Source organism: Leptodactylus fuscus, chromosome 3 (genome assembly GCF_031893055.1).
Source record: "Leptodactylus fuscus isolate aLepFus1 chromosome 3, aLepFus1.hap2, whole genome shotgun sequence".
NCBI lineage: Eukaryota > Metazoa > Chordata > Amphibia > Anura > Leptodactylidae > Leptodactylus > Leptodactylus fuscus.
The window spans coordinates 89,790,265-89,818,055 of record NC_134267.1 but is presented as its reverse complement, the minus strand read 5'-3'; the positions used below and the strand labels follow the sequence as shown (position 1 = coordinate 89,818,055).

At 44.2% G+C, this 27,791-nt stretch overlaps 1 protein-coding gene across 1 annotated transcript in view; it reads left to right on the top strand.

Annotated features, from left to right (window-relative positions):
- Positions 1-27,791, top strand: part of PDE7B (phosphodiesterase 7B) — a 310,274-nt gene that overhangs the window by 114,107 nt on the left and 168,376 nt on the right. Inside the window, exon 2 of the mRNA XM_075267950.1 lies at positions 8,811-8,871. Coding sequence (XP_075124051.1) covers positions 8,811-8,871 — 61 coding nt within the window. The remainder of the gene's footprint in view (positions 1-8,810; positions 8,872-27,791) is intronic.

The window sequence follows — 27,791 nt, the reverse complement described above, 5'->3', positions numbered from 1 at the left end:
CAATTCTATTGCTAGGGGACTTGCAGGGTATTTCTGGGGTGAAGGTGGGGGGGCACACCGTTGGAACGGGTATCGGGGGTATATATCGGGTATACGGGAATACACTGACAGTGTATTCCATTCAGGATCCTGGGAAAGCTGGGTTGCGGCGATTGAGCCCGTCAGTGCCACGTTACACTGACAAGCTTCTCCCTGGAATTTAGCTCTTATAAGAGCTGTTGGTTGTCTTCTCCTTCCTATCCTAGCCTGTCCCTGCCTACCCAGAATCTAACCCCTAGCTAACTGGAAGGAAACCTCCGTCCCCGGTGAATTGCAAGCTCAGAATGACGCGAAGCTGGGCGTCGCTGTTCTTTTAAATTAGAGGTCACATGTTTTCGGCAGCCAATGGGTTTTGCCTACTTTTTTCAACGTCACCGGTGTCGTAGTTCCTGTCCCACCTACCCTGCGCTGTTATTGGAGCAAAAAAGGCGCCAGGGAAGGTGGGAGGGGAATCGAGTAATGGCGCACTTTACCACGCGGTGTTCGATTCGATTCGAACATGCCGAACAGCCTAATATCCGATCGAACATGAGTTCGATAGAACACTGTTCGCTCATCTCTAATGTGTACCCTTTGTTCTGATGCATTCAGTTCTTCAAATCGTTTCAGTAATATTTGTGGTTTCTTCATGAGGGCATGGATTAAATCTCTCTTTGAAATTGCCCTAGTATGAAATTGCATATAATTAATAGCTATGGGTTTAGGAGCATCCCTTGAAATGCTAAAAGTCTTACATAAACAGTCTCTTGTTCTGTAAAAATATCGATTTGACCACAGGTTGAATAAAATCCCACAACTCCCAGATTACTTCTACAAGGCTGTGTTGCAGGATTGTGATACCAGATTTGTGTATTGCCTCGATATAAACAGCAAAATACCTTGATATAATTGTATAATTTCCTATAAAATATGAATGTCTTGAATGTCAGTCTTGCAGAGTTTTTTTATTGGCTAGTCTCATGGTCATAACGTGAAACCACCGGGCTCATCAAAGAGACTGTGTACTACATGTTTTACCACTAAAGTCACAAAGGCTCTTTGCAGACCTAGAAATTTGTAGTAGAAAAATTAAAACAATATGGAGGTGAAATATAGGCATTTTTTTATCAATAGTACGTGCATTTAGCTCTAAAATACACACATTCAGAAAGGATTAAAGGAGAACATGCATCTCACAGTTAGTAACACAATTTCTCCCGAGCACAGAAATACTCCACAAATGGGTATACACTGATGTTTGGGCACATGGCAGCATGCAGAAGGGAAGGAGCAACCCAGGGTGCTTGAAAATCAGATTTTGCTGCCATAGTTTTCGGATGCCATGTCTAATTTGCAGAGCCCCTAGAGTACCAATACAATGGAAACCCTCCAAAAGTGACCCCATTTTAGAAACTAGACCCCTGACAGAATTAATCAAGGGGTAAGGTGAGGATTTGAACCCCCAACCGTTTCAAAGATTTTATTAACATTGGTAAGTATGAATGAAATATTACTAAAATATCACTTAATCCCCAAAGTTTTCATTTTAATTTTGGGTGCCTTTAACTTTTTGAATAAATTTTGACCACGCCGTCCAAGGGGTTCAAACCCTTGGAGTGCGATTAAGTTAATGGAATGGGTGTTAGCTGTCAGTTAAAGGGGTTGTCCCATCTCAAGGACCCTATCTATACTGGTAGTTTATGTAAATTGAAGACTTTTCCTGAATATATTGCTTTAGAAATGCTGCTTTGTATGCCTGCTATGTGAACTTATTCCTTTCATTGTTTACACAGCGTTACTATAAACACAGACCTTTGAGATAAGACAAGTGACATCACTTACTCAGTGCTGGCTGGACAATCCATTCAGATAATTGCAGTTTGCTGAAAAAGCCGAGCCTGTTATCTCTCTTTGTAAAGGCACAGATAACACTGAGTCTGTTCCATGCAAACATGTAAATATTATCTGATCTGCATAAGTATTGTGATACCTCATAATGTCATTCAGCAAGCTGGGAGGTGTGGGGGAAGGGAGAAATACAGGAAAAGAGAAGAAACAACAGGCAAAGTGAGATGAGAAAACCCCTTTAAAGCTAACACCCACTCCTGATGATGCAAACTCAAATAGAGATCAGGCAGCCATTACAGGACATACTATTATGTCCTTTTGTACCAAGTACCAGGTGATCAGGACGTAATAGTACATCCTGTGTCGCTATGGGATTAATACCTCAAGACTACACTCTTGACACTAAATGCTCCTGAGTCTTGACTCCTATTTGTCCTGAGTGACAGTACAAATAAGAAGACCACTAGAGTTGTTACTCAGAGCAGAGAGGAGAAACAGGAGAGTCTTGCATATGAAGGGCTTGGGGTACTGCTGAGGGGCAAACTCCTGAACAATGACAGTTGTGGTACCATGGGTAAACAAAATGTTGTCAGCCTTCACGACCATTTCAAAGAGACAGGCAGAGAGGGTGAACAGGATGAACAAGGCAGACTAGCTGGTCTCCATATATAGGAAATCTGTCAGGATACGGAGTCGCCGCGGTCTCCTTGTTGCGCAGCGTCTCCCTGGGAGACGTGTTAGGAGTTCTATTGGGTGTGCTTAGGTCATTAAGGGTTAATCTTTTCCTTGCCTTCAGTCTCCATGCCATTAGCCATCAGGTGTGTTCTCTGCTGCTATTTAATCTCCACCCAGGCATGGATCCTTGCCAGCCATTCACTTGTGTTTCCTGGTCCCCCTGCTCAGTCTGATTCCCTGTCTGTTTGTATTCAGTCTGTTTCTTGGTTTTTATACCCGGCTTGTATTTTGACTATCCCTTGTCTTTTGATTTGGTACCTTTACTATATCTCCTGGCTCGACCTCTTGCTCGTCTGACCTCGCCTTCTCTTCTGTGTCTTGCTGGGACTTGTGGTCCTCCCTGGTTCCATGCTGTTTAGTCTTTTGTTTTGCATTGCAGTTACACTGTGCTTTCTGTTTAGGTGTGACCCCCGTGACTCCAGTCCCTAGCACTTTCAGGGCCTCCTCTTCCCTTATCCTAGCCGCCGGGATAGAAGCGTAAGGAGTCGTGGTAGACGCACTTCAATTAGGAAGTGCATTGGTCTGCCTCATCTCAGATATTACAGCATAGTCATAGCCGCAGGGCCTACAACCCCTTTTGTCATTAGTTGCACAGTGTTGCTTTCCCAGCTGTGTCACTTTGCACTGCCTGACCCTGACTCCAATCCTTACAAAATCTATGTCAGTTGCTGACTGGCATACATTTCCACTTTTCACTTGATCCTGATTTCTTAAGAGGCCATAGCTACGTGATGATAATTTAGGCAAGTCTCGCGCCAGTAGGAGCCTTTATTAAACCTGGCGTGACTGAAAATACCAGTCTTTCTAAATTCCCACCCATTACCCTTGGATAGCGCTTCTGATAAATCCACTTTCTAAAAACATATAACAGCTTAAAGGTACTGCTTTATTGCACAAGCTGGAACATCTGCCACAAAAGGTACAAGAGACCACAAAGACAATATGTTATTTTGAGATCCTCTATTGGAGTCTTAAGAGGAAAGTGTGTCACGTTCTGAGGCCACCGAATTTGTCATTAGAAACAAATGCAGCAACAGTGATGTCATTTGTGGAGGAGAATGAATTTGTTGTGGATGAAGAAGAGACCACTGATATTTCACCGCCAGAGCGAGACTGATCTTTATCTGTGTTGAAATGATAATGATGACCACACTGGCCACCAACTATGGCAGACCTCTGGATCTGTACACATGGTGGCATTGGGAAGCCACATGATTTGTTGATTTCATAGTGATTAGCGTTTTGTTAGGCTCAAGCAAAGGGATGACTACTGTGTACCATCGTTTTCCCAAAGACATACGCATTACATTCACTCTGACATTTCTTTGCTAGTATATGCTTTGGAGGGCTAGAAGTAGGAGGTAGGACCCTAGGAGCCATGAAAGTGTCACACATTAAATTATTTGGCTAAATAAATGGCAGCTTAAAGTAACAATAATAAAATTAAAGTACATATTTTATTAATAGAGTAAAACATACAAATAGACATAACGGAAATAGGATCAGACATATCCACCAAATTGTGACATCAAAAAAAGGCTGTGAGAAATCAATAGCAAATAGTATACATAATATAGTCCAGGCCCCAAATAGTATCTATAATGAGTAGGGTAAAAAGTGGACACCAAGTATGCAAGTAACCCGCCAAAATTACATAGTCAATAAAGGGAAACATAGAGACCAATAATTCAACAATAATAATTCATACTGACTAAAAATGATGATTACTTAATCAATTTCATGAAGAGGAACATAGAAATATGAAATCCAACAGAAATAAACACTGTGACTTGTATTACTATGTTATACTCCACCATATGACAAGCACAAAACAACATGGCATAGAAGATAAGTATGACTTCAGAAAGTATCACCCTTCATGGCATGGTCATACCCTATCTACAATATATGTTCCTACTGTTAGGAACCTGACACAACAATAATAACTGTGAGTCTTGGGCAACCAGAATCCCCAGGCACCGAGGCAAAAACAGTCCTGAGTGTACCACGCTCTCCTAACCAGAGAGGAACCAGGCCACGGAGTTCTTTGCAAGAGCTCTTGATGGTGGAGTTGGACTTAGTAAGATCCGAGGCCAATATCTGTAGCTGCCCAGACAGCACCTTACACCCAGCAAACTCCAAGTAAGAGGACCCAGAAAAACCCAGACACTAATAAAAAAAATAATTGTAAAACGTATCCGTACTAAAGTTCATACAGTCTAAAAACATATCAACAACAAGACACAATATAGTACAAACGGGTGTCAGACAGACAGCAGTGGATCAGTGGTGTCAGCAGGCAGTGGACTCGGACTCCAGACTCAGCCTAACATGTGTAAGGTCTCTGATTTTAGAGTTGGTATGAGACAATATCCACACTCCATTATTTAGTGGTTACTTTCTATATGATCTCCTTTAAAGCAAAGTTCATATTTACAGGTTATATAGCTGGAATAGTACCTATAGGGAGGGTTTTGACCTGTTCCCATTACATCTTTTTGGAATATATTACCAGGACTCTAATTTTTATGATGTACTTTTTCTAAGTATTTTATCCAGTCTGACATTTGCATATACAGTATATACTTGTTGCACATTCAGATGTTGCCTATGGGCCTGTATATTTGGTAGAGTCCACTGCTGTCTGTCTGACACCGTTTGTACTTTATTGTGTTTTGCTGTTGATATGTTTTTAGACTGTATTAACTTTTGTATGGCTACATAATAAATTATTTATAGTTTTTATTTGGAGTACCACGTCCACATTTCTTGTTTCTAGTTTGTGGTTCCGCCATACGGCAGGATACAGAATACTTATGGCACCATAAAATGAAGCTACAAGAACTTTGTGTTCTGCAGAGATCTGTGAATACGGCTTAGCCATGTACATGAAGTCTTAACAGGTACAAAACAAAGTCATACATATTTACTCTACACCGTATTCAATATATAACATTAATGAAACATTTCTGAGTGAATTTCTAAGCTTTGTCCTAAATAAATGATAATGATAATAATTACTAGTAAATACAGACAAGTATTCAGCACTTCAAAGCTATTGTACTGAGACAACTAGGAATGAAAGTGAATTCACAGGTTAGCTTTTTCTTTGTCACACTCAAGCATTCCATGTGTTTTTTTCATATTGTAAATTAACTTTCATACTGTAGAGTATATTTCAATTTCTTAGCCAGGTCATATTACCGATTAATAAGTCAATATGATAATATATTGGCAAAGTAATAAAAATCTTTATTGGGAAATGGAAGAGCTGTTTTTAATTTATAATATGAGTAAAAATACTTAATTGTCTTGAGGAAATAGAGTTATTTGCTAGGTGAATTTTCAGTCATATTAGTAATGTTTGTTGCTACCTGTGATGAAAATTAGTATATACTCACAAGCAGCAGATTTCTGCAACTTACAACAATAAAAGGGGCTGTTTGTGCACGTATTTCTGTAAACCTCATTTTAACTTAAAGAGGGCCTTTCATGGTTTGGGGCACAGGCGGTTCTATATACTGCTGGAAAGCCGACAGTGCACTGAATTCAGCACACTGTCGGCTTTCCCGATCTGTGCCCCGGGTAAAGAGCTTTTGGTCCCAGTACCGTAGCGCTTTACAGTCAGAAGCTACTGAAATCTCTTTACCCGGGGCACAGATCGGGAAAGCTGACAGTGCGCTGAATTCAGCGCACTGTCAGCTTTCCAGCAGTATATAGAACTGCCTGTGCCCAAACCCATGAAAGGTTCTCTTTAAAGAGACTATCATAGGCTTATCAGCAACAAAACAGCCACATGTGAACCTGTTGTACCGTAATAAAATGACTAAATAAGATACATTTTATAAGGGTAGAGTTATACTTAGCTACATGATTGTTTCTTTTTGCTGTTGCTGTTTGCTTTTGGAAGAGGAGAAATAAAAATCATTTAGTACAGTTTGCCAAGTGAAAACGGCCTAAAATATATGGAAACGGACTTAAAAAACTTATAGTCACTAAAAACCTGATGATCTTGACTACACAAACATCGGAATATCCAGAGGAAGGTATGAAGTAGGGGAAACCAATGAACTATTAATATGGCTTCTTCAACTCCTACTGGGATGAGATGAGCGAGCAATTGAGTTAGAAGTGCAAATTGTCTTAAAATGTTGTGTATGACACTTTGGGGTCTCCCCAGACTCTATCTACCCCTTTCTAAATCTCTAATGCAAACACAGACATAGTAATGTGAAAGTGACAGCAACAGCTATGACTATGGGTAAACAGATGGACATGACATTGTCTGATCTTGACCTTGAACACCGTACACAATGAATTTGAATGTTTTGGCTCTGAGAATAGTGATGGAGATTGAAGCTTCTGCCACGATATAGTAATACCAGCACATCACTTCACTGACATACACTACCTGTGTTACCAGCTGCTCTAACAGTGTGGCAGACAGACAGAGTGACTCCGTCTCCTATCCTATACTGTTTTATCAATTAAATCAATGTCTTCTTCTCCAGTTCTGAGCACGCTACGCTACCAGAATCCCCCAATTGTATTATCTGTGTATCTGGGTTGTGTATATACTGTAGACACCTATCCTTTTTTCCCTGGGTTTTATATACTGCCTATAAGTCATCAGTAACCTCTGGCCTTCACTCCCCCATGATTGGCTGTTTCCTTACATGAGGGTAACTTGCAAGGCGTTATTGGAAAGCCCTCTTAATTCATTAGGTCATGTGATCCTACTCCCCTTTCCAGTTCACTACCAACCACTTCGCTCATCTCTAGAAATGTTATAAAATAAGTATACTATGTATACAGCTGTTAAAGCCCAATAAAATGAGCTAAAACCATTTTGAATGTTGCAACGTTGATGTAAAAAATTGACTTATTAAACTTTCAGGTTGGCTTAGTTTCATGTGGCCATAATATGTTAGAATTTTAAACTTTGTATTACAACTATAGCAACTTGACCCTATGGTCTAACTTAGAGATGGGGTCTGGCGACCTAATATTGGTTGGTGAACCACATAAGGTTGGTTGTCCATGCCTTTACTTAATAAATTGGGACTAATAATCTCACGAAAAACAGCACAATAAATTATCAGGGAATAGGATTTCCTATTCAACTCGGACAACCTAGGTATATGATAATAGCTACCGTATTTTTCGGACTATAAGACGCACTTTTTTTCCCCAAAATTTTTAGGGGAAAAGAAGGGTGCGTCTTATAGTCTGAAGGTGGCGCCTGGCATCCGCTGTAATAGAGAGGCGGAAGCCGGCAAGTGATAGACGCCATTACAGGTGTCGGGGCCTGAGACATCGCTGCGCTCCTCTGCCCTGCATGAAGCCAGCAGCGGCAGGGGCTCCTCCGTGCCCCCGCCGCTGGCTTCATGCAGGGCAGGGCAGCGATGTCTCAGGCCCCGGCGTCTATCCCTCCCCGGCATCCGCCTCTCTAGTACAGCGGATGCCGGGTCAGTATCCGTGGCCCCTTCTCCCCCGGGGCCGGTCCCCACCGGCCCCATACCTGTAAAGATGCAGGCCGGCTCCTGCGCGGCGATATCGCAGGAGCCGACCTGTTCGGGTGACAGCCGGGAGCCTAATGAGGCTCCCAGGCCTGTCACGGCTATATTAGTATTGTGGCTGGTCTCTATGACCAGCCGCCGTAATACTAATAGACAGAATGTCCCATAGACGGCAATACAGTTGTATTGCCGTCTATGGGACTTGCGATCAAGTGACCGCATGTTCAAGCCCCCGGGGGGGGGGAATAAAATAGTAAAAAAAAAAAAAAAAAAGCTTTAAAAATATGAAATAAATAAAAGTTCTAAATCACCTCCTGTTTTTTTTTCAATACAAGGTGATCTAAGCAATAGATATCCCCCAAAATGGTATAACTAAAAAGTACAGCTGGCCCCGCAAAAAAAACGCTCTATGCATCCCCGTACAGCTGCAGGGTCACCTGTCAATGTGGCCTTGCAGCTGTTGCAAAACTACAACTCCCATATATTAAATATTTTACCAGTTTTTGCTTCAAAATTTTTTTTCCCTATTTTCCTCCTCTAAAACCTAGGTGCGTCTTATAGTCCGAAAAATATGGTATATGTTCCACATTGATATAACTTTAATACTGCCATGAATAATAATACATTCAATGCTTCACCAGCAGATCCTACAGAGAATTGTATAACAGTCAAACTCTGTTGTCCTTTCAGAGGTGTGGAGAAATCCCATTTGACAACCCTGATCAGAATGCCAGATGTGCGTGCATGCTAGGTAAGATGTCTTCTTTTTTTCTACCATAAATGCTACATGTCCTGGAGCTTTAACACTATATTCTAGAGAGTGTGAAACGAATACAGTCATTATGTTGCTCGGTTTTCATTCACAAAATAATCCTATTAGTTTTGGCTGGGAGCACAAAGTTAAAATATTTTTATATACTGAAATACTCTTTCTAAAAAATATGTATATAAAATAAAAAGTTGAATTAGGCCATAAAATTGATGTCAAAAGTGCTTTTTTCATGTGCCTGGAATCTTGATGAATATTGGGCAGGAAGATATTTGTGGTTTGAATCCCAATTCCCACAAGCCACGTGAAAATAGTTTCTTGGCGTTCTCTGTACAGCAACCATTGCAAGGACGTTCACAGCTAAGAAATTATTGGCATCAAGCAATAAAGCAAACATTGCAGGAAAATAAACTCCTTATTATGACTCTAGCTGGATCTTACAGAATGTCATCTCATGAAAGCTGCCATCTTATTCTCCTACAGTCTGCTTCATAGTAATGTCTACAAGTTGTAGACACATTATTGTCTTTTATGATAACTAATAACAAGTTGCCTGACTGAAAGGTTGACAAGATAATTTTGGCAGGTTAAACTTCTTCAGGTCACATTGATAGATTGGATTACATAAGGCTCCGTTCCCACGGAGTAATGTGCCGCGCATTCAGACACGTATACACGTGTCAGAGTGTGAGTGCTCAAAACAGATCCCATTCACGTCAATGTGTGCCAGCTTACGGGCGCTACACATTGAAATCAATGGGTGAAAAAGCCTCCCATTGATTTCAATGTGTAGCGCCCATAAGCCGGCACACATTGAAGTGAATGGGATCTGTTTTGAGCGCTCACACTCTGACACGTGTATAAATGTCTGAATGCACGGCGCGTTAAAATTGCATTTTATCTTCAATGTACATGCATGTTCCACAGGACATGCCATAAATACCAGATAGGTGTGGGCTCCAATTATCATACCTATTGGTGAAGGTGGGACCTTCATAGAGCAGCATTGTGAGCAAAACCTGTGGAAATGCTATACATGGAACAGTTATATAATAAAGCATATGCTACTTAAAGTATATCATAAATACATTGTGCATGTAAATGTAAAATATGCTATTTAAGGGAATCTATTTCTATCACTTTTTAGGCTTCTCTTCTCCTCCTTATCTTCAATTCGGCTGTGTGGTCACATAAGACTCTGTCTCCATATTCACCACGTGTACAGAACTCTATGGAGAGTGGAAGGGGAGGATTGGGCTGACAATTGGTGTATTGCCCCACCCCCTGGAGTGGTAGACTTCTATTGTAAAACACAGCAGTGTTAAAAGTGCTACTTGACTCACAGAATAGCAGAGTATAGCAACTGCAGTCATACGTATGTCGTTCCAAAAGCCTCTTCCTTCTCTTCCCCTTCTCCATAGATGAATACCTAATAAGTAACTAGGCTTGATAAATGGAGAAGAAAACCTATTTCTTAAATAATATATTCCAAAGATTCTTGTATTCACCTGTACTATTCATTTATGAAAACTTGTTTTTTCATTTGGTGGGAGACTTAAAAGTACTTTGTTATGGGAATCTTACTAGAGATGAGCGAACAGTGTTCTATCGAACTCATGTTCGATCGGATATTAGGCTGTTCGGCATGTTCGAATCGAATCGAACACCGCGTGGTAAAGTGCGCCATTACTCGATTCCCCTCCCACCTTCCCTGGCGCCTTTTTTGCTCCAATAACAGCGCAGGGTAGGTGGGACAGGAACTAAGACACCGGTGACGTTGAGAAAAGTAGGCAAAACCCATTGGCTGCCGAAAACATGTGACCTCTAATTTAAAAGAACAGCGCCGCCCAGGTTCGCGTCATTCTGAGCTTGCAATTCACCGAGGACGGAGGTTTCCGTCCAGCTAGCTAGGGCTTAGATTCTGGGTAGGCAGGGACAGGCTAGGATAGGAAGGAGAAGACAACCAACAGCTCTTATAAGAGCTAAATTCCAGGGAGAAGCTTGTCAGTGTAACGTGGCACTGACGGGCTCAATCGCCGCAACCCAGCTTTCCCAGGATCCTGAATGGAATACACTGTCAGTGTATTCCCGTATACCCGATATATACCCCGATACCCGTTCCAACGGTGTGCCCCCCCACCTTCACCCCAGAAATACCCTGCAAGTCCCCTAGCAATAGAATTGGGGCTATATACACCCACAATTTTTACTACTGGTATACAGTGCCATTGTCTGACTGGGAATTCAAAGAATATATTGGGGTTATAAATACCCTCATTTCTTGCTACTGCCATATAGTGCCAGTTTCTGACTGGTAATTCAAAGAATATATTGGGGTTACGTGCACCCACAATTTTTACTACTGGTATACAGTGCCATTGTCTGACTGGGAATTCAAAGAATATATTGGGGTTATAAATACCCTCATTTCTTGCTACTGCCATATAGTGCCAGTTTCTGACTGGTAATTCAAAGAATATATTGTGGTTACGTGCACCCACAATTTTTACTACTGGTATACAGTGCCATTGTCTGACTGGGAATTCAAAGAATATATTGGGAATACAAATACCCTCATTTCTTGCTACTGCCATATAGTGCCAGTTTCTGACTGGTAATTCAAAGAATATATTGGGGTTACGTGCACCCACAATTTTTACTACTGGTATACAGTGCCATTGTCTGACTGGGAATTCAAAGAATATATTGGGAATACAAATACCCTCATTTCTTGCTACTGCCATATAGTGCCAGTTTCTGACTGGTAATTCAAAGAATATATTGGGGTTACGTGCACCCACAATTTTTACTACTGGTATACAGTGCCATTGTCTGACTGGGAATTCAAAGAATATATTGGGAATACAAATACCCTCATTTCTTGCTACTGCCATATAGTGCCAGTGTCTGACTGGGAATTCAAAGAATATATTGGGGTTACGTGCACCCACAATTTTTACTACTGGTATACAGTGCCATTGTCTGACTGGGAATTCAAAGAATATATTGGGAATACAAATACCCTCATTTCTTGCTACTGCCATATAGTGCCAGTTTCTGACTGGTAATTCAAAGAATATATTGGGGTTACGTGCACCCACAATTTTTACTACTGGTATACAGTGCCATTGTCTGACTGGGAATTCAAAGAATATATTGGGAATACAAATACCCTCATTTCTTGCTACTGCCATATAGTGCCAGTGTCTGACTGGGAATTCAAAGAATATATTGGGGTTACGTGCACCCACAATTTTTACTACTGGTATACAGTGCCAATTTCTAACTAGGAATTCAAAATGCGCAAGGCTCCCGGAAAGGGACGTGGACGAGGCCGTGGGCGAGGTCGGGGGAATGGTTCTGGGGAGCAAGGTAGCAGTGAAGCCACAGGGCGTCCCGTGCCTACTCCTGTGGGGCAGCAAGCATTGCGCCACTCCACAGTGCCAGGGTTGCTTGCCACATTAACTAAACTGCAGGGTACAAACCTTAGTAGGCCCGAGAACCAGGAACAGGTCTTGCAATGGCTGTCAGAGAACGCTTACAGCACATTGTCCAGCAGCCAGTCAGACTCTGCCTCCTCTCCTCCTATTACCCAACAGTCTTGTCTTCCTTCCTCCCAAAATTCCGAAGCTTTACAGAACAATAACCCAAACTGTCCCTGCTCCCCAGAGCTGTTCTCCGCTCCTTTCATTGTCCCTCAACCTGCCTCTCCACGTCACGATTCCACGAACCTAACAGAGGAGCATCTGTGTCCAGATGCTCAAACACTAGAGTCTCCTCCATCTCCGTTCGATTTGGTGGTGGATGACCAGCAACCCACCCTCATCGACGATGATGTGACGCAGTTGCCGTCAGGGCATCCAGTTGACCGGCGCATTGTGCGGGAGGAGGAGATGAGACAGGAGTTGGAAGAGGAAGTGGTGGATGATGAGGACACTGACCCGACCTGGACAGGGGGGATGTCAAGCGGGGAAAGTAGTGTGGATGTTGAGGCAGGTGCAGCACCAAAAAGGGTAGCTAGAGGCAGAGGCAGAGGTCAGCAGCTTAGGCGAAGCCAGGCCACACCCGGAATCTCCCAAGATGTTCCAGTTCGTACCCAGCCCCGAAAAACTCCCACCTCGAGGGCACGTTTCTCGAAGGTGTGGAGTTTTTTCAAGGAATGCGCCGAGGACAGATATAGTGTTGTCTGCACAATTTGCCTCTCGAAATTGATTAGGGGCTCTGAGAAGAGCAACCTGTCCACCACTTCAATGCGCCGTCATTTGGAATCCAAGCACTGGAATCAGTGGCAGGCAGCAACGGCAGGACAAAGGCCGCCTGCCGTTCACGCCACTGCCACTGCCTCTGCCACTGCCTCTGCCTCTGCCACTGCCACTGCTGACTGTGCTGGCGATGCACTCCAGAGGACGAGCCAGGACACCACTTCATCTGCCTCCGCCACTTTGTTGACTTCTACCTCATCCTCCCCTAGTCCTGTCTTATCTCCTTCTCCTGCACCATCAAAGGCACCATCAGGCGTTTCTTTACAACAACCCACCATCTCTCAGACATTGGAGCGGCGGCAGAAATACACTGCTAACCACCCACACGCGCAAGCCTTGAACGCCAACATCGCTAAACTGCTGGCCCAGGAGATGTTGGCGTTCCGGCTTGTTGAAACTCCCGCCTTCCTGGACCTGATGGCAACTGCGGCACCTCGCTATGCCGTCCCTAGCCGTCACTACTTCTCCCGGTGTGCCGTCCCCGCCTTGCACCAGCACGTGTCACTCAACATCAGGCGGGCCCTTAGTTCCGCGCTTTGCACAAAGGTCCACTTGACCACCGACGCGTGGACAAGTGCATGCGGACAGGGACGCTACATTTCACTGACGGCACACTGGGTGAATGTAGTTGAGGCTGGGACTGCTTCCCAAACTGGCCCGGTGTACCTCGTCTCCCCGCCTAACATTCCTGGCAGGGACACGAGAAGAACACCCCCCTCCTCCTCCTCCTCTACCGCCTCCTCCTCCACCACCGCCTCCTCCTCCGCCACCGCCTCCTCCTCCGCTGTTAGATTGACCCCAGCTACGAGTTGGAAACGTTGCAGCACTGGCGTTGGTAGACGTCAGCAGGCTGTGCTGAAGCTGATCAGCTTGGGGGACAGACAGCACACTGCCTCCGAGGTGAGGGATGCCCTCCTCGATGAGACGGCAATATGGTTTGAGCCGCTGCACCTGGGCCCAGGCATGGTCGTTTGTGATAACGGCCGGAACCTGGTAGCAGCTCTGGAGCTTGCCGGACTCCAATATGTTCCATGCCTGGCCCACGTCTTCAACCTAGTGGTGCAACGTTTCCTAAAGAGCTACCCCAATGTTCCAGAGCTACTGGTGAAAGTGCGGCGCATGTGCGCCCACTTTCGCAAGTCGACAGTAGCCGCTGCTAGCTTAAAATCTCTCCAGCAACGCCTGCATGTGCCACAACACCGGCTTTTGTGCGACGTCCCCACACGCTGGAACTCAACGTTTCAGATGTTGAATAGAGTGGTTGAGCAGCAGAGACCTTTGATGGAATACCAGCTACAAAACCCTAGGGTGCCACAAAGTCAGCTGCCTCAGTTTCACATCCATGAGTGGCCATGGATGAGAGACCTTTGTGACATCCTACAGGTCTTTGAGGAGTCCACAAGGAGGGTGAGCTCTGAGGATGCGATGGTGAGCCTTACAATCCCGCTCTTGTGTGTTCTGAGAGAATCCCTGATTGACATCAGGGATAACTCAGATCACACAGAGGAGTTAGGGATAGCATCCGATCCGTCACAGCTGGAGAGTAGGTCCACACATCTGTCCGCTTCACTGCGTTTAATGGAGGAGGAGGAGGAGGAGGAGGAGGAGGAAGAAGAGTTGTCCGATGATGTGATGGTGATACAGGAGGCTTCCGGGCAACTTCGAATCGTCCCATTGTTGCAGCGCGGATGGGTAGACATGGAGGATGAGGAGGAAATGGAGATTGAACTTTCCGGTGGGGCCAGAGGAGTCATGCCAACTAACACTGTGGCAGACATGGCTGAGTTCATGTTGGGGTGCTTTACAACCGACAAGCGTATTGTCAAAATCATGGAGGACAACCAGTACTGGATCTTTGCTATCCTTGACCCCCGGTATAAAAACAACATCTCGTCTTTTATTCCGGTAGAGGGGAGGGCCAATCGCATCAATGCTTGCCACAGGCAATTGGTGCAGAATATGATGGAGATGTTTCCAGCATGTGACGTTGGCGGCAGGGAGGGCAGTTCCTCCAGTAGGCAACCAAGTTCTCACCGGTCCACACAAACGAGGGGCACACTGTCTAAGGTCTGGGACACCTTAATGGCACCCCCTCGCCAAAGTGCCGCCACGGAGGGTCCTAGTGTCACCAGGCGTGAGAAGTATAGGCGCATGTTGCGGGAATACCTTTCCGACCACAGCCCTGTCCTCTCCGACCCCTCTGCGCCCTACACGTATTGGGTGTCGAAGTTGGACCTGTGGCTTGAACTTGCCCTATATGCCTTGGAGGTGCTGTCCTGTCCTGCCGCCAGCGTCCTATCTGAGAGGGTGTTCAGTGCAGCCGGTGGCATCATCACTGACAAAATCCACCCGTCTGTCAGCTGAGAGTGCCGACCGGCTCACTTTGATAAAAATGAACCACCACTGGGTAGAGCCGTCATTTTTGTGCCCATCTGTGTAAAGCACCCCAACATGAAACTCCATGTCTGTACTCAACCTCTCCAATTCCTCCGCATCCTCATACTCATCCACCATAAGCGTTGCACAATTCTGCTAATACTAGGCTCCCTCCACCCTGATTTCCCCCAACTCTGCTGGTTAGAGGCTCCCTCCACCCTGATTTCCACCAACTCTGCTGGTTAGAGGCTCCCTCCACCATGAATTTGCCCAAACTGGGCTGTTTAGAGGCTCCCTCCACCATGAATTGGTCCAAACTGGGGTTTTTAGAGGCTCCCTCCACCATGAATTGGTCCAAACTGGGCTGTTTAGCGGCTCCCTCCACCATTAATTGGTCCAAACTGGGCTGGTTAGAGGCTCCCTCCACCATGAATTTGCCCAAACTGGGCTGTTTAGAGGCTCCCTCCACCATGAATTTGCCCAAACTGGGTTTTTTAGAGGCTCCCTCCACCATGAATTGGTCCAAACTGGGGTTTTTAGAGGCTCCCTCCACCATGAATTGGTCCAAACTGGGCTGTTTAGCGGCTCCCTCCACCATTAATTGGTCCAAACTGGGCTGGTTAGAGGCTCCCTCCACCATGAATGTGCCCAAACTGGGCTGTTTAGAGGCTCCCTCCACCATGAATTTGCCCAAACTGGGCTGGTTAGAGGCTCCCTCCACCATGAATTGGTCCAAACTGGGGTTTTTAGAGGCTCCCTCCACCATGAATTGGTCCAAACTTGGCTGTTTAGAGGCTCCCTCCACCATTAATTGGTCCAAACTGGGCTGGTTAGAGGCTCCCTCCACCATGAATTGGTCCAAACTGGGTTTTTTAGAGGCTCCCTCCACCATGAATTGGTCCAAACTGGGGTTTTTAGAGGCTCCCTCCACCATGAATTGGTCCAAACTGGGCTGTTTAGCGGCTCCCTCCACCATTAATTGGTCCAAACTGGGCTGGTTAGAGGCTCCCTCCACCATGAATTTGCCCAAACTGGGCTGTTTAGAGGCTCCCTCCACCATGAATTTGCCCAAACTGGGCTGGTTAGAGGCTCCCTCCACCATGAATTGGTCCAAACTGGGGTTTTTAGAGGCTCCCTCCACCATGAATTGGTCCAAACTGGGCTGTTTAGCGGCTCCCTCCACCATTAATTGGTCCAAACTGGGCTGGTTAGAGGCTCCCTCCACCATGAATGTGCCCAAACTGGGCTGTTTAGAGGCTCCCTCCACCATGAATTTGCCCAAACTGGGCTGGTTAGAGGCTCCCTCCACCATGAATTGGTCCAAACTGGGTTTTTTAGAGGCTCCCTCCACCATGAATTGGTCCAAACTGGGGTTTTTAGAGGCTCCCTCCACCATGAATTGGTCCAAACTGGGCTGTTTAGCGGCTCCCTCCACCATTAATTGGTCCAAACTGGGCTGGTTAGAGGCTCCCTCCACCATGAATTTGCCCAAACTGGGCTGTTTAGAGGCTCCCTCCACCATGAATTTGCCCAAACTGGGCTGGTTAGAGGCTCCCTCCACCATGAATTGGTCCAAACTGGGGTTTTTAGAGGCTCCCTCCACCATGAATTGGTCCAAACTGGGCTGTTTAGCGGCTCCCTCCACCATTAATTGGTCCAAACTGGGCTGGTTAGAGGCTCCCTCCACCATGAATGTGCCCAAACTGGGCTGTTTAGAGGCTCCCTCCACCATGAATTTGCCCAAACTGGGCTGGTTAGAGGCTCCCTCCACCATGAATTGGTCCAAACTGGGGTTTTTTGAGGCTCCCTCCACCATGAATTGGTCCAAACTTGGCTGTTTAGAGGCTCCCTCCACCATTAATTGGTCCAAACTGGGCTGGTTAGAGGCTCCCTCCACCATGAATTTGCCCAAACTGGGCTGGTTAGAGGCTCCCTCCACCATGAATTGGTCCAAACTGGGGTTTTTAGAGGCTCCCTCCACCATGAATTGGTCCAAACTTGGCTGTTTAGAGGCTCCCTCCACCATTAATTGGTCCAAACTGGGCTGGTTAGAGGCTCCCTCCACCATGAATTGGTCCAAACTGGGTTTTTTAGAGGCTCCCTCCACCATGAATTGGTCCAAACTGGGGTTTTTAGAGGCTCCCTCCACCATGAATTGGTCCAAACTGGGCTGTTTAGCGGCTCCCTCCACCATTAATTGGTCCAAACTGGGCTGGTTAGAGGCTCCCTCCACCATGAATTTGCCCAAACTGGGCTGTTTAGAGGCTCCCTCCACCATGAATTTGCCCAAACTGGGCTGGTTAGAGGCTCCCTCCACCATGAATTGGTCCAAACTGGGGTTTTTAGAGGCTCCCTCCACCATGAATTGGTCCAAACTTGGCTGTTTAGAGGCTCCCTCCACCATTAATTGGTCCAAACTGGGCTGGTTAGAGGCTCCCTCCACCATGAATTGGTCCAAACTGGGTTTTTTAGAGGCTCCCTCCACCATGAATTGGTCCAAACTGGGGTTTTTAGAGGCTCCCTCCACCATGAATTGGTCCAAACTGGGCTGTTTAGCGGCTCCCTCCACCATTAATTGGTCCAAACTGGGCTGGTTAGAGGCTCCCTCCACCATGAATGTGCCCAAACTGGGCTGTTTAGAGGCTCCCTCCACCATGAATTTGCCCAAACTGGGCTGGTTAGAGGCTCCCTCCACCATGAATTGGTCCAAACTGGGGTTTTTAGAGGCTCCCTCCACCATGAATTGGTCCAAACTTGGCTGTTTAGAGGCTCCCTCCACCATTAATTGGTCCAAACTGGGCTGGTTAGAGGCTCCCTCCACCATGAATTTGCCCAAACTGGGCTGGTTAGAGGCTCCCTCCACCATGAATTGGTCCAAACTTGGCTGTTTAGAGGCTCCCTCCACCATTAATTGGTCCAAACTGGGCTGGTTAGAGGCTCCCTCCACCATTAATTGGTCCAAACTGGGTTTTTTAGAGGCTCCCTCCACCATGAATTTGCCCAAACTGGGCTGTTTAGAGGCTCCCTCCACCATGAATTGGTCCAAACTGGGCTGGTTAGAGGCTCCCTCCACCATGAATTTCCCAAAACTTGGCTGTTTAGAGGCTCCCTCCACCATTAATTGGTCCAAACTGGGCTGGTTAGAGGCTCCCTCCACCATGAATTTGCCCAAACTGGGCTGTTTAGAGGCTCCCTCCACCATGAATTGGTCCAAACTGGGTTTTTTAGAGGCTCCCTCCACCATGAATTGGTCCAAACTGGGCTGTTTAGAGGCTCCCTCCACCATGAATTTGCCCAAACTGGGCTGGTTAGAGGCTCCCTCCACCATGAATTGGTCCAAACTGGGGTTTTTAGAGGCTCCCTCCACCATGAATTTGCCCAAACTGGGGTGTTTAGAGGCTCCCTCCACCATTAATTGGTCCAAACTGGGCTGGTTAGAGGCTCCCTCCACCATGAATTTGCCCAAACTGGGCTGTTTAGAGGCTCCCTCCACCATGAATTTGCCCAAACTGGGCTGTTTAGAGGCTCCCTCCACCATGAATTTGCCCAAACTGGGCTGGTTAGAGGCTCCCTCCACCATGAATTGGTCCAAACTGGGCTGGTTAGAGGCTCCCTCCACCATGAATTTGCCCAAACTGGGCTGTTTAGAGGCTCCCTCCACCATGAATTTGCCCAAACTGGGCTGTTTAGAGGCTCCCTCCACCATGAATTTGCCCAAACTGGGCTGGTTAGAGGCTCCCTCCACCATGAATTGGTCCAAACTGGGTTTTTTAGAGGCTCCCTCCACCATGAATTTGCCCAAACTGGGCTGGTTAGAGGCTCCCTCCACCATGAATTGGTCCAAACTGGGTTTTTTAGAGGCTCCCTCCACCATGAATTTGCCCAAACTGGGCTGGTTAGAGGCTCCCTCCACCATGAATTGGTCCAAACTGGGGTTTTTAGAGGCTCCCTCCACCATGAATTTGCCCAAACTGGGGTGTTTAGAGGCTCCCTCCACCATGAATTTGCCCAAACTCTGCTGGTTAGAGGCTCAATCCACCCTGATTTTCAAAACAAATGTTGGTGCCAACCTCAACTTACTACAAGGGCCAAATTCACTGCTGGTGACAAGCTCTCCTCACTGCAAGTGCCAAATACACATGTTTCAAGGTGTTTTCCTACTGTCAGAGAGGTGGTATTGAGTGTGTAAAGTGTGTAGTTGTTAGGCTGTGATGTTGGGGTAATAGAGGGTCTTTGGTGTGTTAGATGCCCCCAGACATGCTTCCCCTGCTGTCCCAGTGTCATTCCAGAGGTGTTGGCATCATTTCCTGGGGTGTCATAGTGGACTTGGTGACCCTCCAGACACGGATTTGGGTTTCCCCCTTAACTAGTATCTGTTCCCCATAGACTATAATGGGGTTCGAAACCCATTCGAACACACGAACATTGAGCGGCTGTTCGAATCGAATTTCGAACCTCGAACATTTTAGTGTTCGCTCATCTCTAAACCTTACATTTTGTCATACCAAAGCTTTTCAATGCATCTCACTGTAAATAAGAAGGCTACAATGTGGATGTGTCACCAACCAGAAAGCACTTGTCTCAATGCTCGGTAAACCCTTTGCACCTAACACTTTGTATTAGATGTCCTGAAAAACTGAGTTAGGCCGGAGGGGGGCCACACGAGACGGAAACGCTGCGATTTACCCATGGTGGAAATGCCATGGGAAAAATCGCGGCATTTTACAGTCAGGGCAAAGTAAATGGGATTCTAGTGAATCTCAGGTCAACTTTACGGTAAAAACCACGGTACAGACACGCCACGATTTTCAACACCGACGCTGTTTTGGAAATTGCAGCATGTCAATTATACCTACGGAAATGCCGGCAGTTTCTCCATATGTATAGCTGTAACAGAAAGTCTGCAGAGAAAAACTCTAAAGCGCTACATGTGATAACTTCCAGAAAACATGTTCCCTATATGAAAGATGTGCTGAATAGATTGGGTACCAATAGAGTTTATGAATTTCATATCTCCTATAATGCCACTAGGAAAATATCCTAAACACAGTCTTCATTGAACAATGTGTTATTACAACTACATTTCTTAAAGCGCCAACACTTTACTAACTCCTTGCCTAGATTTAGCCCTTTTATAGCATCAGTATATTCACTTTATATAAAGAGTGACTTAGGACTTTCAGCAGGGTTAGGGCTAGTTCACACGGGGACATGGACGCTGATTTTGACAGCAGATTTCGCGGCCAAATCAGCGTCCATACAATGTCCACACTATGTGAACTGCTCCCGCCGCGACCATCGCGGTCGCGGCTTTCACCTCCGCTGTCGGCTCAAATGAATGAGCCGACATGGAGGGCGCTGCGGCTGGGCGGAAGCCGCGGCTCATCGCGAGCGGCTTCCGCCCGAAAGATAGGTCATGTCGCTTCTTTTTCTGCTAGCGAGCTAGCAGAAAAAAAAAAGCGAGTAGTTCACATAGGGATACATTGTATGGATGCTGATTTGGCCGCGAAATCCGCTGTCAAAATCAGCGTCCATGTCCCCGTGTGAACTAGCCCTTATAGTTAGGGTAGTGGCAGGTGGGCCAGTGTGTTGGTGATCAAGAGGCCATTATAGTATTGGCATGGAATAAGGGGTCCATTAAACTGTGAGGGCTATGGTGGCTCAGTGGTTAGCACTGTTGCATTGCAGCTCTGGAGTCCTTGATGGAGTGTGGAGTGTGTTTGCATGGGTTTCCTCTGTGTACTCCAGTTCCTTCCCAAATGCCAAACATATACTAATAGGGAAATTGGCTTCCTGTAAAATAATTGAACCTTATGGGAGTTAGTGATGAGAACCTCTGTAGAAGTTACTAACCCTCCCCTTACTCCACAACCCTTTCTGCAATTTGAGTCCCTTGGTGAGAAAAGCGCATTACAATTCATTTGTCATAGAGGGGCCATTATACTGTGATGCTACAAGCTTAGCTAATAGGATTTCTTTTACAGTAGCAGCATGTAGATGAAATTTTTATAAGTGTCACCTACAGTACATGCTGCAGAAAAAATCACAGTGGTTTTACACCCACAAAATGTTACTTATAGCAAAAGTTTCCTTATAGGAAAAGTTGAAAGCTATGGAAGACCTATAATGTTCGAGAAAATCTGCTGCAACAAAACCATCCAATTTCAGGTGTGTTTGCTGTATCAGCGTTTACAGGAGCATACCATGTCTGCATAAGCTATGCCGCAAAGGGCCCACTCAGGCTCAGTAGCCCAAGGGCCCACGCAAACCTGGAGTCAGCCCTGAGTGTGCCTGTGTTTGGCCCCTACTTATGAGGATGTTCAATGGGAACTGTTGGCTGTAATTAGCTTACTGGCCAAGCCATTTAATACACAGTTTAATATGGCAGTCCACCAAACCACAAGGATTTGGATGAATAAGGGACAGGGTTATTCAGCCTATTCATATTTTGTACTTAATAAATATTTAAACGGTAATACTAAGTCCACAAGCGTATGTACATAGCAAATAAGTGTTAGAAGCATGGAAAATGCAGAGTGTGTCATTTAAAGGGAAGCTCCACTTCTAATAAACAGCGGCTACAGAGTCCATAAAATTTACAGTACCATACTGGTAACAAACAGTGTATGGCTTACCATATTCTGCAAGTATAGAAGGGGACTTTGTGATTGATATATTGAAACTATCAACAGATGAGGTACTTACTGTGTAAGGAAAGGTTCCGGTCAGGGTTCCAACTGCTTAAGACTGTGGCTCCAAAGTTAAGAAATTGAGGGCGTATTCGCTATTCATAGGGTGAGTTAGGGTGAGTAGAACATTGTCTCCCCCTTTCTTTACTACAATATAGATATTTACCTAATGAGACTTCAACCTTTCACTATGTTCCTGGGTTACATGACCTTGATGTGAACAGTCCTGTATGGATTCATCCATGGTGAGAATACCTGATGACATATACTATATTGTGCAAGTTTGAGGCTTCTGTTTGATGTGTTGATTTAATAGATTGTTACTTTCTTTGTCCTACATGTATGCGAGTTGTGACTTTAGTCTTGTCTTGTTTTATATGCTTTTTAAACATAATTTGAAAGTGCCTGATGTATACATCTAATATACAGCTGCAACTCATGCTAAGTGGTATATGTTTCCTCTAGATTGTCTCTGTATAGAAGGCTTTTATTTATTTATTTTGCTTACTTACATAGCGCCAACATATTTCGCAGCACTTTACAGACATTGTCAATCGCTGCCCCACATAGGGCTAACAATCCACATTCCCTATCAGTATCTCTTTGGCGTGTGGAAGGAAACCGGAGTACCCGGAGGAAACCCACGCAAACACAAGGAGAACATACAAACTCCTTGCAGATGCTGTCTTTGTTCGGTTTCGAAAATACTATGTCTTTCTATACAAAAACAAAAAATTTATACCAATATATATTAGCCTAACAGAGGCCAAAGGTGATTGAAGCCCTATGGATTTAGTGTAGACTTTTGGAGATTTTCCTGGCATACAGTATATACTAGAATGCAAGCCTGATTGTTGTCAATTTCCACAAGATATCAACTGCACTGTATATAGTCCAATGGTTTGAAAGATTTGTAACATCAATGAATGAGTAATAATCGCATTTGCTCATTTTTAGTCTATTTACTGCTTAGGTACATGGCTTCCTTTTTGCCGAGCATCTGACGATTCTTTAAAATAGCTTAGAATGTGCTAATAATGTAACATGTAGGTTTGCTGCTGTATTTCATTTTCCTTCTCTGAAGAGGTGGATTTAATGTGTGTATGGGTTTCTGACGTCAGTGAAGGAATGTGGGAATCCACTGCTTCCCACATTGTTAGTGCAGACCAGAGGCAAGCAGCAAGCACAAACTCTTGTCTAATGAAGTGTTCTTTGTTCTTTAGCGTTGCCCTTGCAGTGAACTGATATTAGTGGGCCGTTGTTTAATTGTTATCCTCTTTGGCACTGAGCAAAACTGCAGTACCTCCTACAACTAAGATAACATCACGATTACATTATTGCATTATTAAATATGGTTATTGTAGTATTGTCTATAGAATTGTCTGTTATTGTAAATAATATCATTTTCCACATAATGTAATCCAAATTTTCAGATTCTAATTCCTTATACCAAACATATTACCTAATGGTTTGATATACAGAAGGATTTCATTATACCCCTACAAATCTACAAACTACTGCTACTTAATCGTACAAAGAAGTTATCATATCAATAGTATGGCCAAGAAGAATCAGGTACCTCGAGAGCTGCTTTTGGTCCTTATGAATGTCCATACTGAGCAATAATAATTTCAGTGGCATAGCAGTGGCAAAAGACAGACATGGAATCTGTTTATATACTGTATACCTTTACAGCTTTAGACTGGTTACAGGCATCCTGCTGTGAATTAAAAGCACAAGCCGCACACGGAGGACATGGTCATGCGGCTTCCTTCATTAAATGAATAGGAGTCATGGAAGCATGGGTCGCAAAATAGGACAGGAATAGGACCTGTTCTATCTGATGTGGTCTGAACTATCTGCCCACACACTGGACCGTGAAGATCATGGTACTTTGTGCGGGCCCATAGAAAAGAATGGGTCAGTTTGCTATTCGTGAAATACACAGATAGCACACTGACGTACTCCACGGTGGTCTGCAAGGGATCTTATAATCAGAAAAGCTGCACAATGACATAATTGTGTGGCATTTTGTCCCATAAATGAATAGAACTTGTTTGAAGATTGTTTTGTGTGATTAGTTGTTTTCATAAAAGATACTGCCCAATAAATAATGTTAACCTGGTACAACTCATTTACATATATAGAATCAGAAGTGTGACATCTGTGCCAACAGGCGTGACAATTTCAGAGATCATTGCCTTAGGAGTAGGTTCAACCAGAAGTTGAGTAATTGGATGGGAATCTCAATTCCCAGGGGTAATCACAAGAGTATGCTCCTTACATGAAAGACATGGCAGGTGGGAAAGGAGAAAATAACCTTCGTTAGAATGAGGAAAGAAAAAGGTTAGAAGGTTAAAAACCGACAATGAACCCAATAGGGAAAGGGGAAAAACAAGTAGCGCCTTAAGAGACTTGCCTATAGGAAAAGACAATAGTATTACACTCAACCCAGACCCCAGATTACACTTGACGACCGTACGGCAGACCTGGAATGTTAGATTTGTTGATACGGGGTGACCAAAGTCTATCAAAGAGTGGGCAGGTTGCATTCTCCATGGTCTCTGATCTTCCTCTTCCCTTCCTCCCCTCTCGTTGTATCCCAACCCTGTGTATGTCGTTTTTTATGTCTTGTGTTCTGTTTGTCCTTGTTCAGCCTGGTTTTTCTTGGTTGACTATTTTACAATGTTTTTTCTCTTCCCTATCTTTGTATTTTGTTTCCATTATCTCACTGTTTGTATTCTAAAACTTTTGTAAATACTTAATAAAAATTTCAGTAAAAAAAAAAAAAGAGTGGGCAGGTATCAGAAATGGTGAAATTAACAGTATTAAGATTTACAGGAGTTGAACATGTAGGTGTCTTGAAATCTCGAGGTGACAAATATAATGTTCTGGTAAACATGGATAAAGCCAGAATGGATACACAGAGGTGTTAGGACTACTGGGTCTCAATGACAGAAATAATTTAATGATTTATGGTGTTGCCTTTGAAGAAGTTGCCAAACATGATCAGAGCCATGATGAGGCAATGGAAATCACGAAATGTCCATCACTCTCTTTCTCCTGTGCCACATCCTAACCTGTGCTTTATACTTATGGAGGAATACAGAGAAAAGAACTATGGTGACTGCTGCAGTTTTTCTATATTAAAGCTACTCTAAATAATGGGGGAGATTTATTATGTGAAAGAAAAAATATATGTCTCAGCCCTACGGTTTTATTATGGTCCTAGTGCAGACAACATGCTTTTGTCCTGCTAATATGGTGCACGGAAAACTATATAATCCTGCCGGTGCAGGTACCAATACTAAATTCAAAAGACCAATAGTGATCCAGCAACCAGATTTGCATTAAATTAAAACTTTTGTTTATTAGTCCATTTGTTTAAAATTTCTTTAGAAAACCAGTGAAAAAATATAAAACGGACACAGCACTTACATGAAAAAAACTGTTTCGGATTACATGGAACAATGGACACACGATGCTTTAGCCGCCTACGCGTTTCAGGGTCAGAGCCCCTTCCTCATGGCGAAGTAAAGACTAAATGCAAGAGGGTGGTTACTTATACCTTCCCTAGCTAGATGTTAATCAGCTGGGATTAAACACAATTGCGTTATGGCATGAGCTACCCCATTACTCAAACCTGCTATACATACATTTACCTACATTTAACACCAACATAAAAACATATACTATACACCATATTTAATACAAATGAAAGTACAAAAGAAGAATGAAAATAAAATTGAAACTATAAAAACAAAACTAACGTGTTCCGTAGATCTTGTATATTCATTCCTTCCTCATTTGAATAATTTTACTTGTACTGGTAAGTATTTAAACTAGGTATTCCCAATTTCATGACATATAGACTACCAACTTGTGTCTAGGATTCTATAGATCCTCTCGTGTATATGTTATATATTATTAACTCACCTTCAAAGAAAACAATCTACCTGTATGGAGTACGTGTGTATTTTCTCTTTGTAGCCATCTGTTACCTCTTTTTTCTTACTACGTTGATACGCACTACGTCGGTCACGTGTCATTGATATGCTGATGTTGCCGTAGCAACAGCACATATCATGTGATCCTCCGTACCAGCTCCCACGTTGCGTTATACCGTACTAGTTCTGTACATAAAACGAACGAATAGGATACATCTGTCAAACAGGATGATTTAACTCTTAGGGTGCATTCACACTGAGTAAACGCTAGCTTATTCTGAACGTAAAACACGTTCAGAATAAGCGGCGTCTAAAGCAGCTCCATTCATTTCTATGGGAGCGGGGATACGAGCGCTCCCCATAGAAATGAATGGGCTGCTTCTTTCACTCCGTGCAGTCCCATTGAAGTGAATGGGGAGTGCCGGCGTATACGGCAAGCTCTGCTCATGCCGGAGCGTACACGCCGGCACTCCCCATTCACTTCAATGGGACTGCACGGAATGAAAGAAGCAGCCCATTCATTTCTATGGGGAGCGCTCGTATCCCCGCTCCCATAGAAATGAATGGAGCTGCTTTAGACGCCGCTTATTCTGAACGTGTTTTACGTTCAGAATAAGCTAGCATTTACTCAGTGTGAATGCACCCTTATACAGGTAAGTGAAACCAGCTTTTGATTGATGCTATTATACTTCTAATATGAGTGAATTATTCCGCATTCTATAGCTTTAATATAGGAACTACGATGTACACTCCTAAATTGGCAATCGCATCAAAAACGCATCTGCACCACAAACCCACCGCAGAAAAACTAATGGATGCTATTCTAAAGTAGGGGTGCCTTCATATTATGTAATGCTTAGAAATTTTTTTGCCGAATACTTATGTATATCCCGGTGCTTGCATTGTTAGATGTTTTTTACTGCTGTGGCAATCTCCTATTTACCTATAGCTATGTATACTTGAAAATTTATTTTACCCTTCCAATGTGATTAATAGAAATATGATAGATCGGTTCTATAATTTAAACCCTCTGGGAACCTAGTCCCTAACTCCAGAATCCAAAAAAATTCTCTTTTCCTTAATTTCCTCTTCCAATCCCCTCCTCTTGATGGTCTCCCAACTTGTTCTATCGCCCAAAATTGAAAAGTTTTCAGGGATCCTTGGTGCTGTTGGGAGAAGTGTCTAGATGCACCTGATACATTGGCAGAGGCAACTTTGGAAATATCCGTTATGTGTTCTGCTATTCTAGTTTTTAACATTCTGATTGTGCACCCCACATAATACTTGTCACACGTGTTGCACCAAATTACGTACACAGGTTTGAGTAATGGGGTAGCTCATGCCATAACACAATTGTGTTTAATCCCAGCTGATTAACATCTAGCTAGGGAAGGTATAAGTAACCACCCTCTTGCATTTAGTCTTTACTTCGCCATGAGGAAGGGGCTCTGACCCTGAAACGCGTAGGCGGCTAAAGCATCGTGTGTCCATTGTTCCATGTAATCCGAAACAGTTTTTTTCATGTAAGTGCTGTGTCCGTTTTATATTTTTTCACTGGTTTTCTAAAGAAATTTTAAACAAATGGACTAATAAACAAAAGTTTTAATTTAATGCAAATCTGGTTGCTG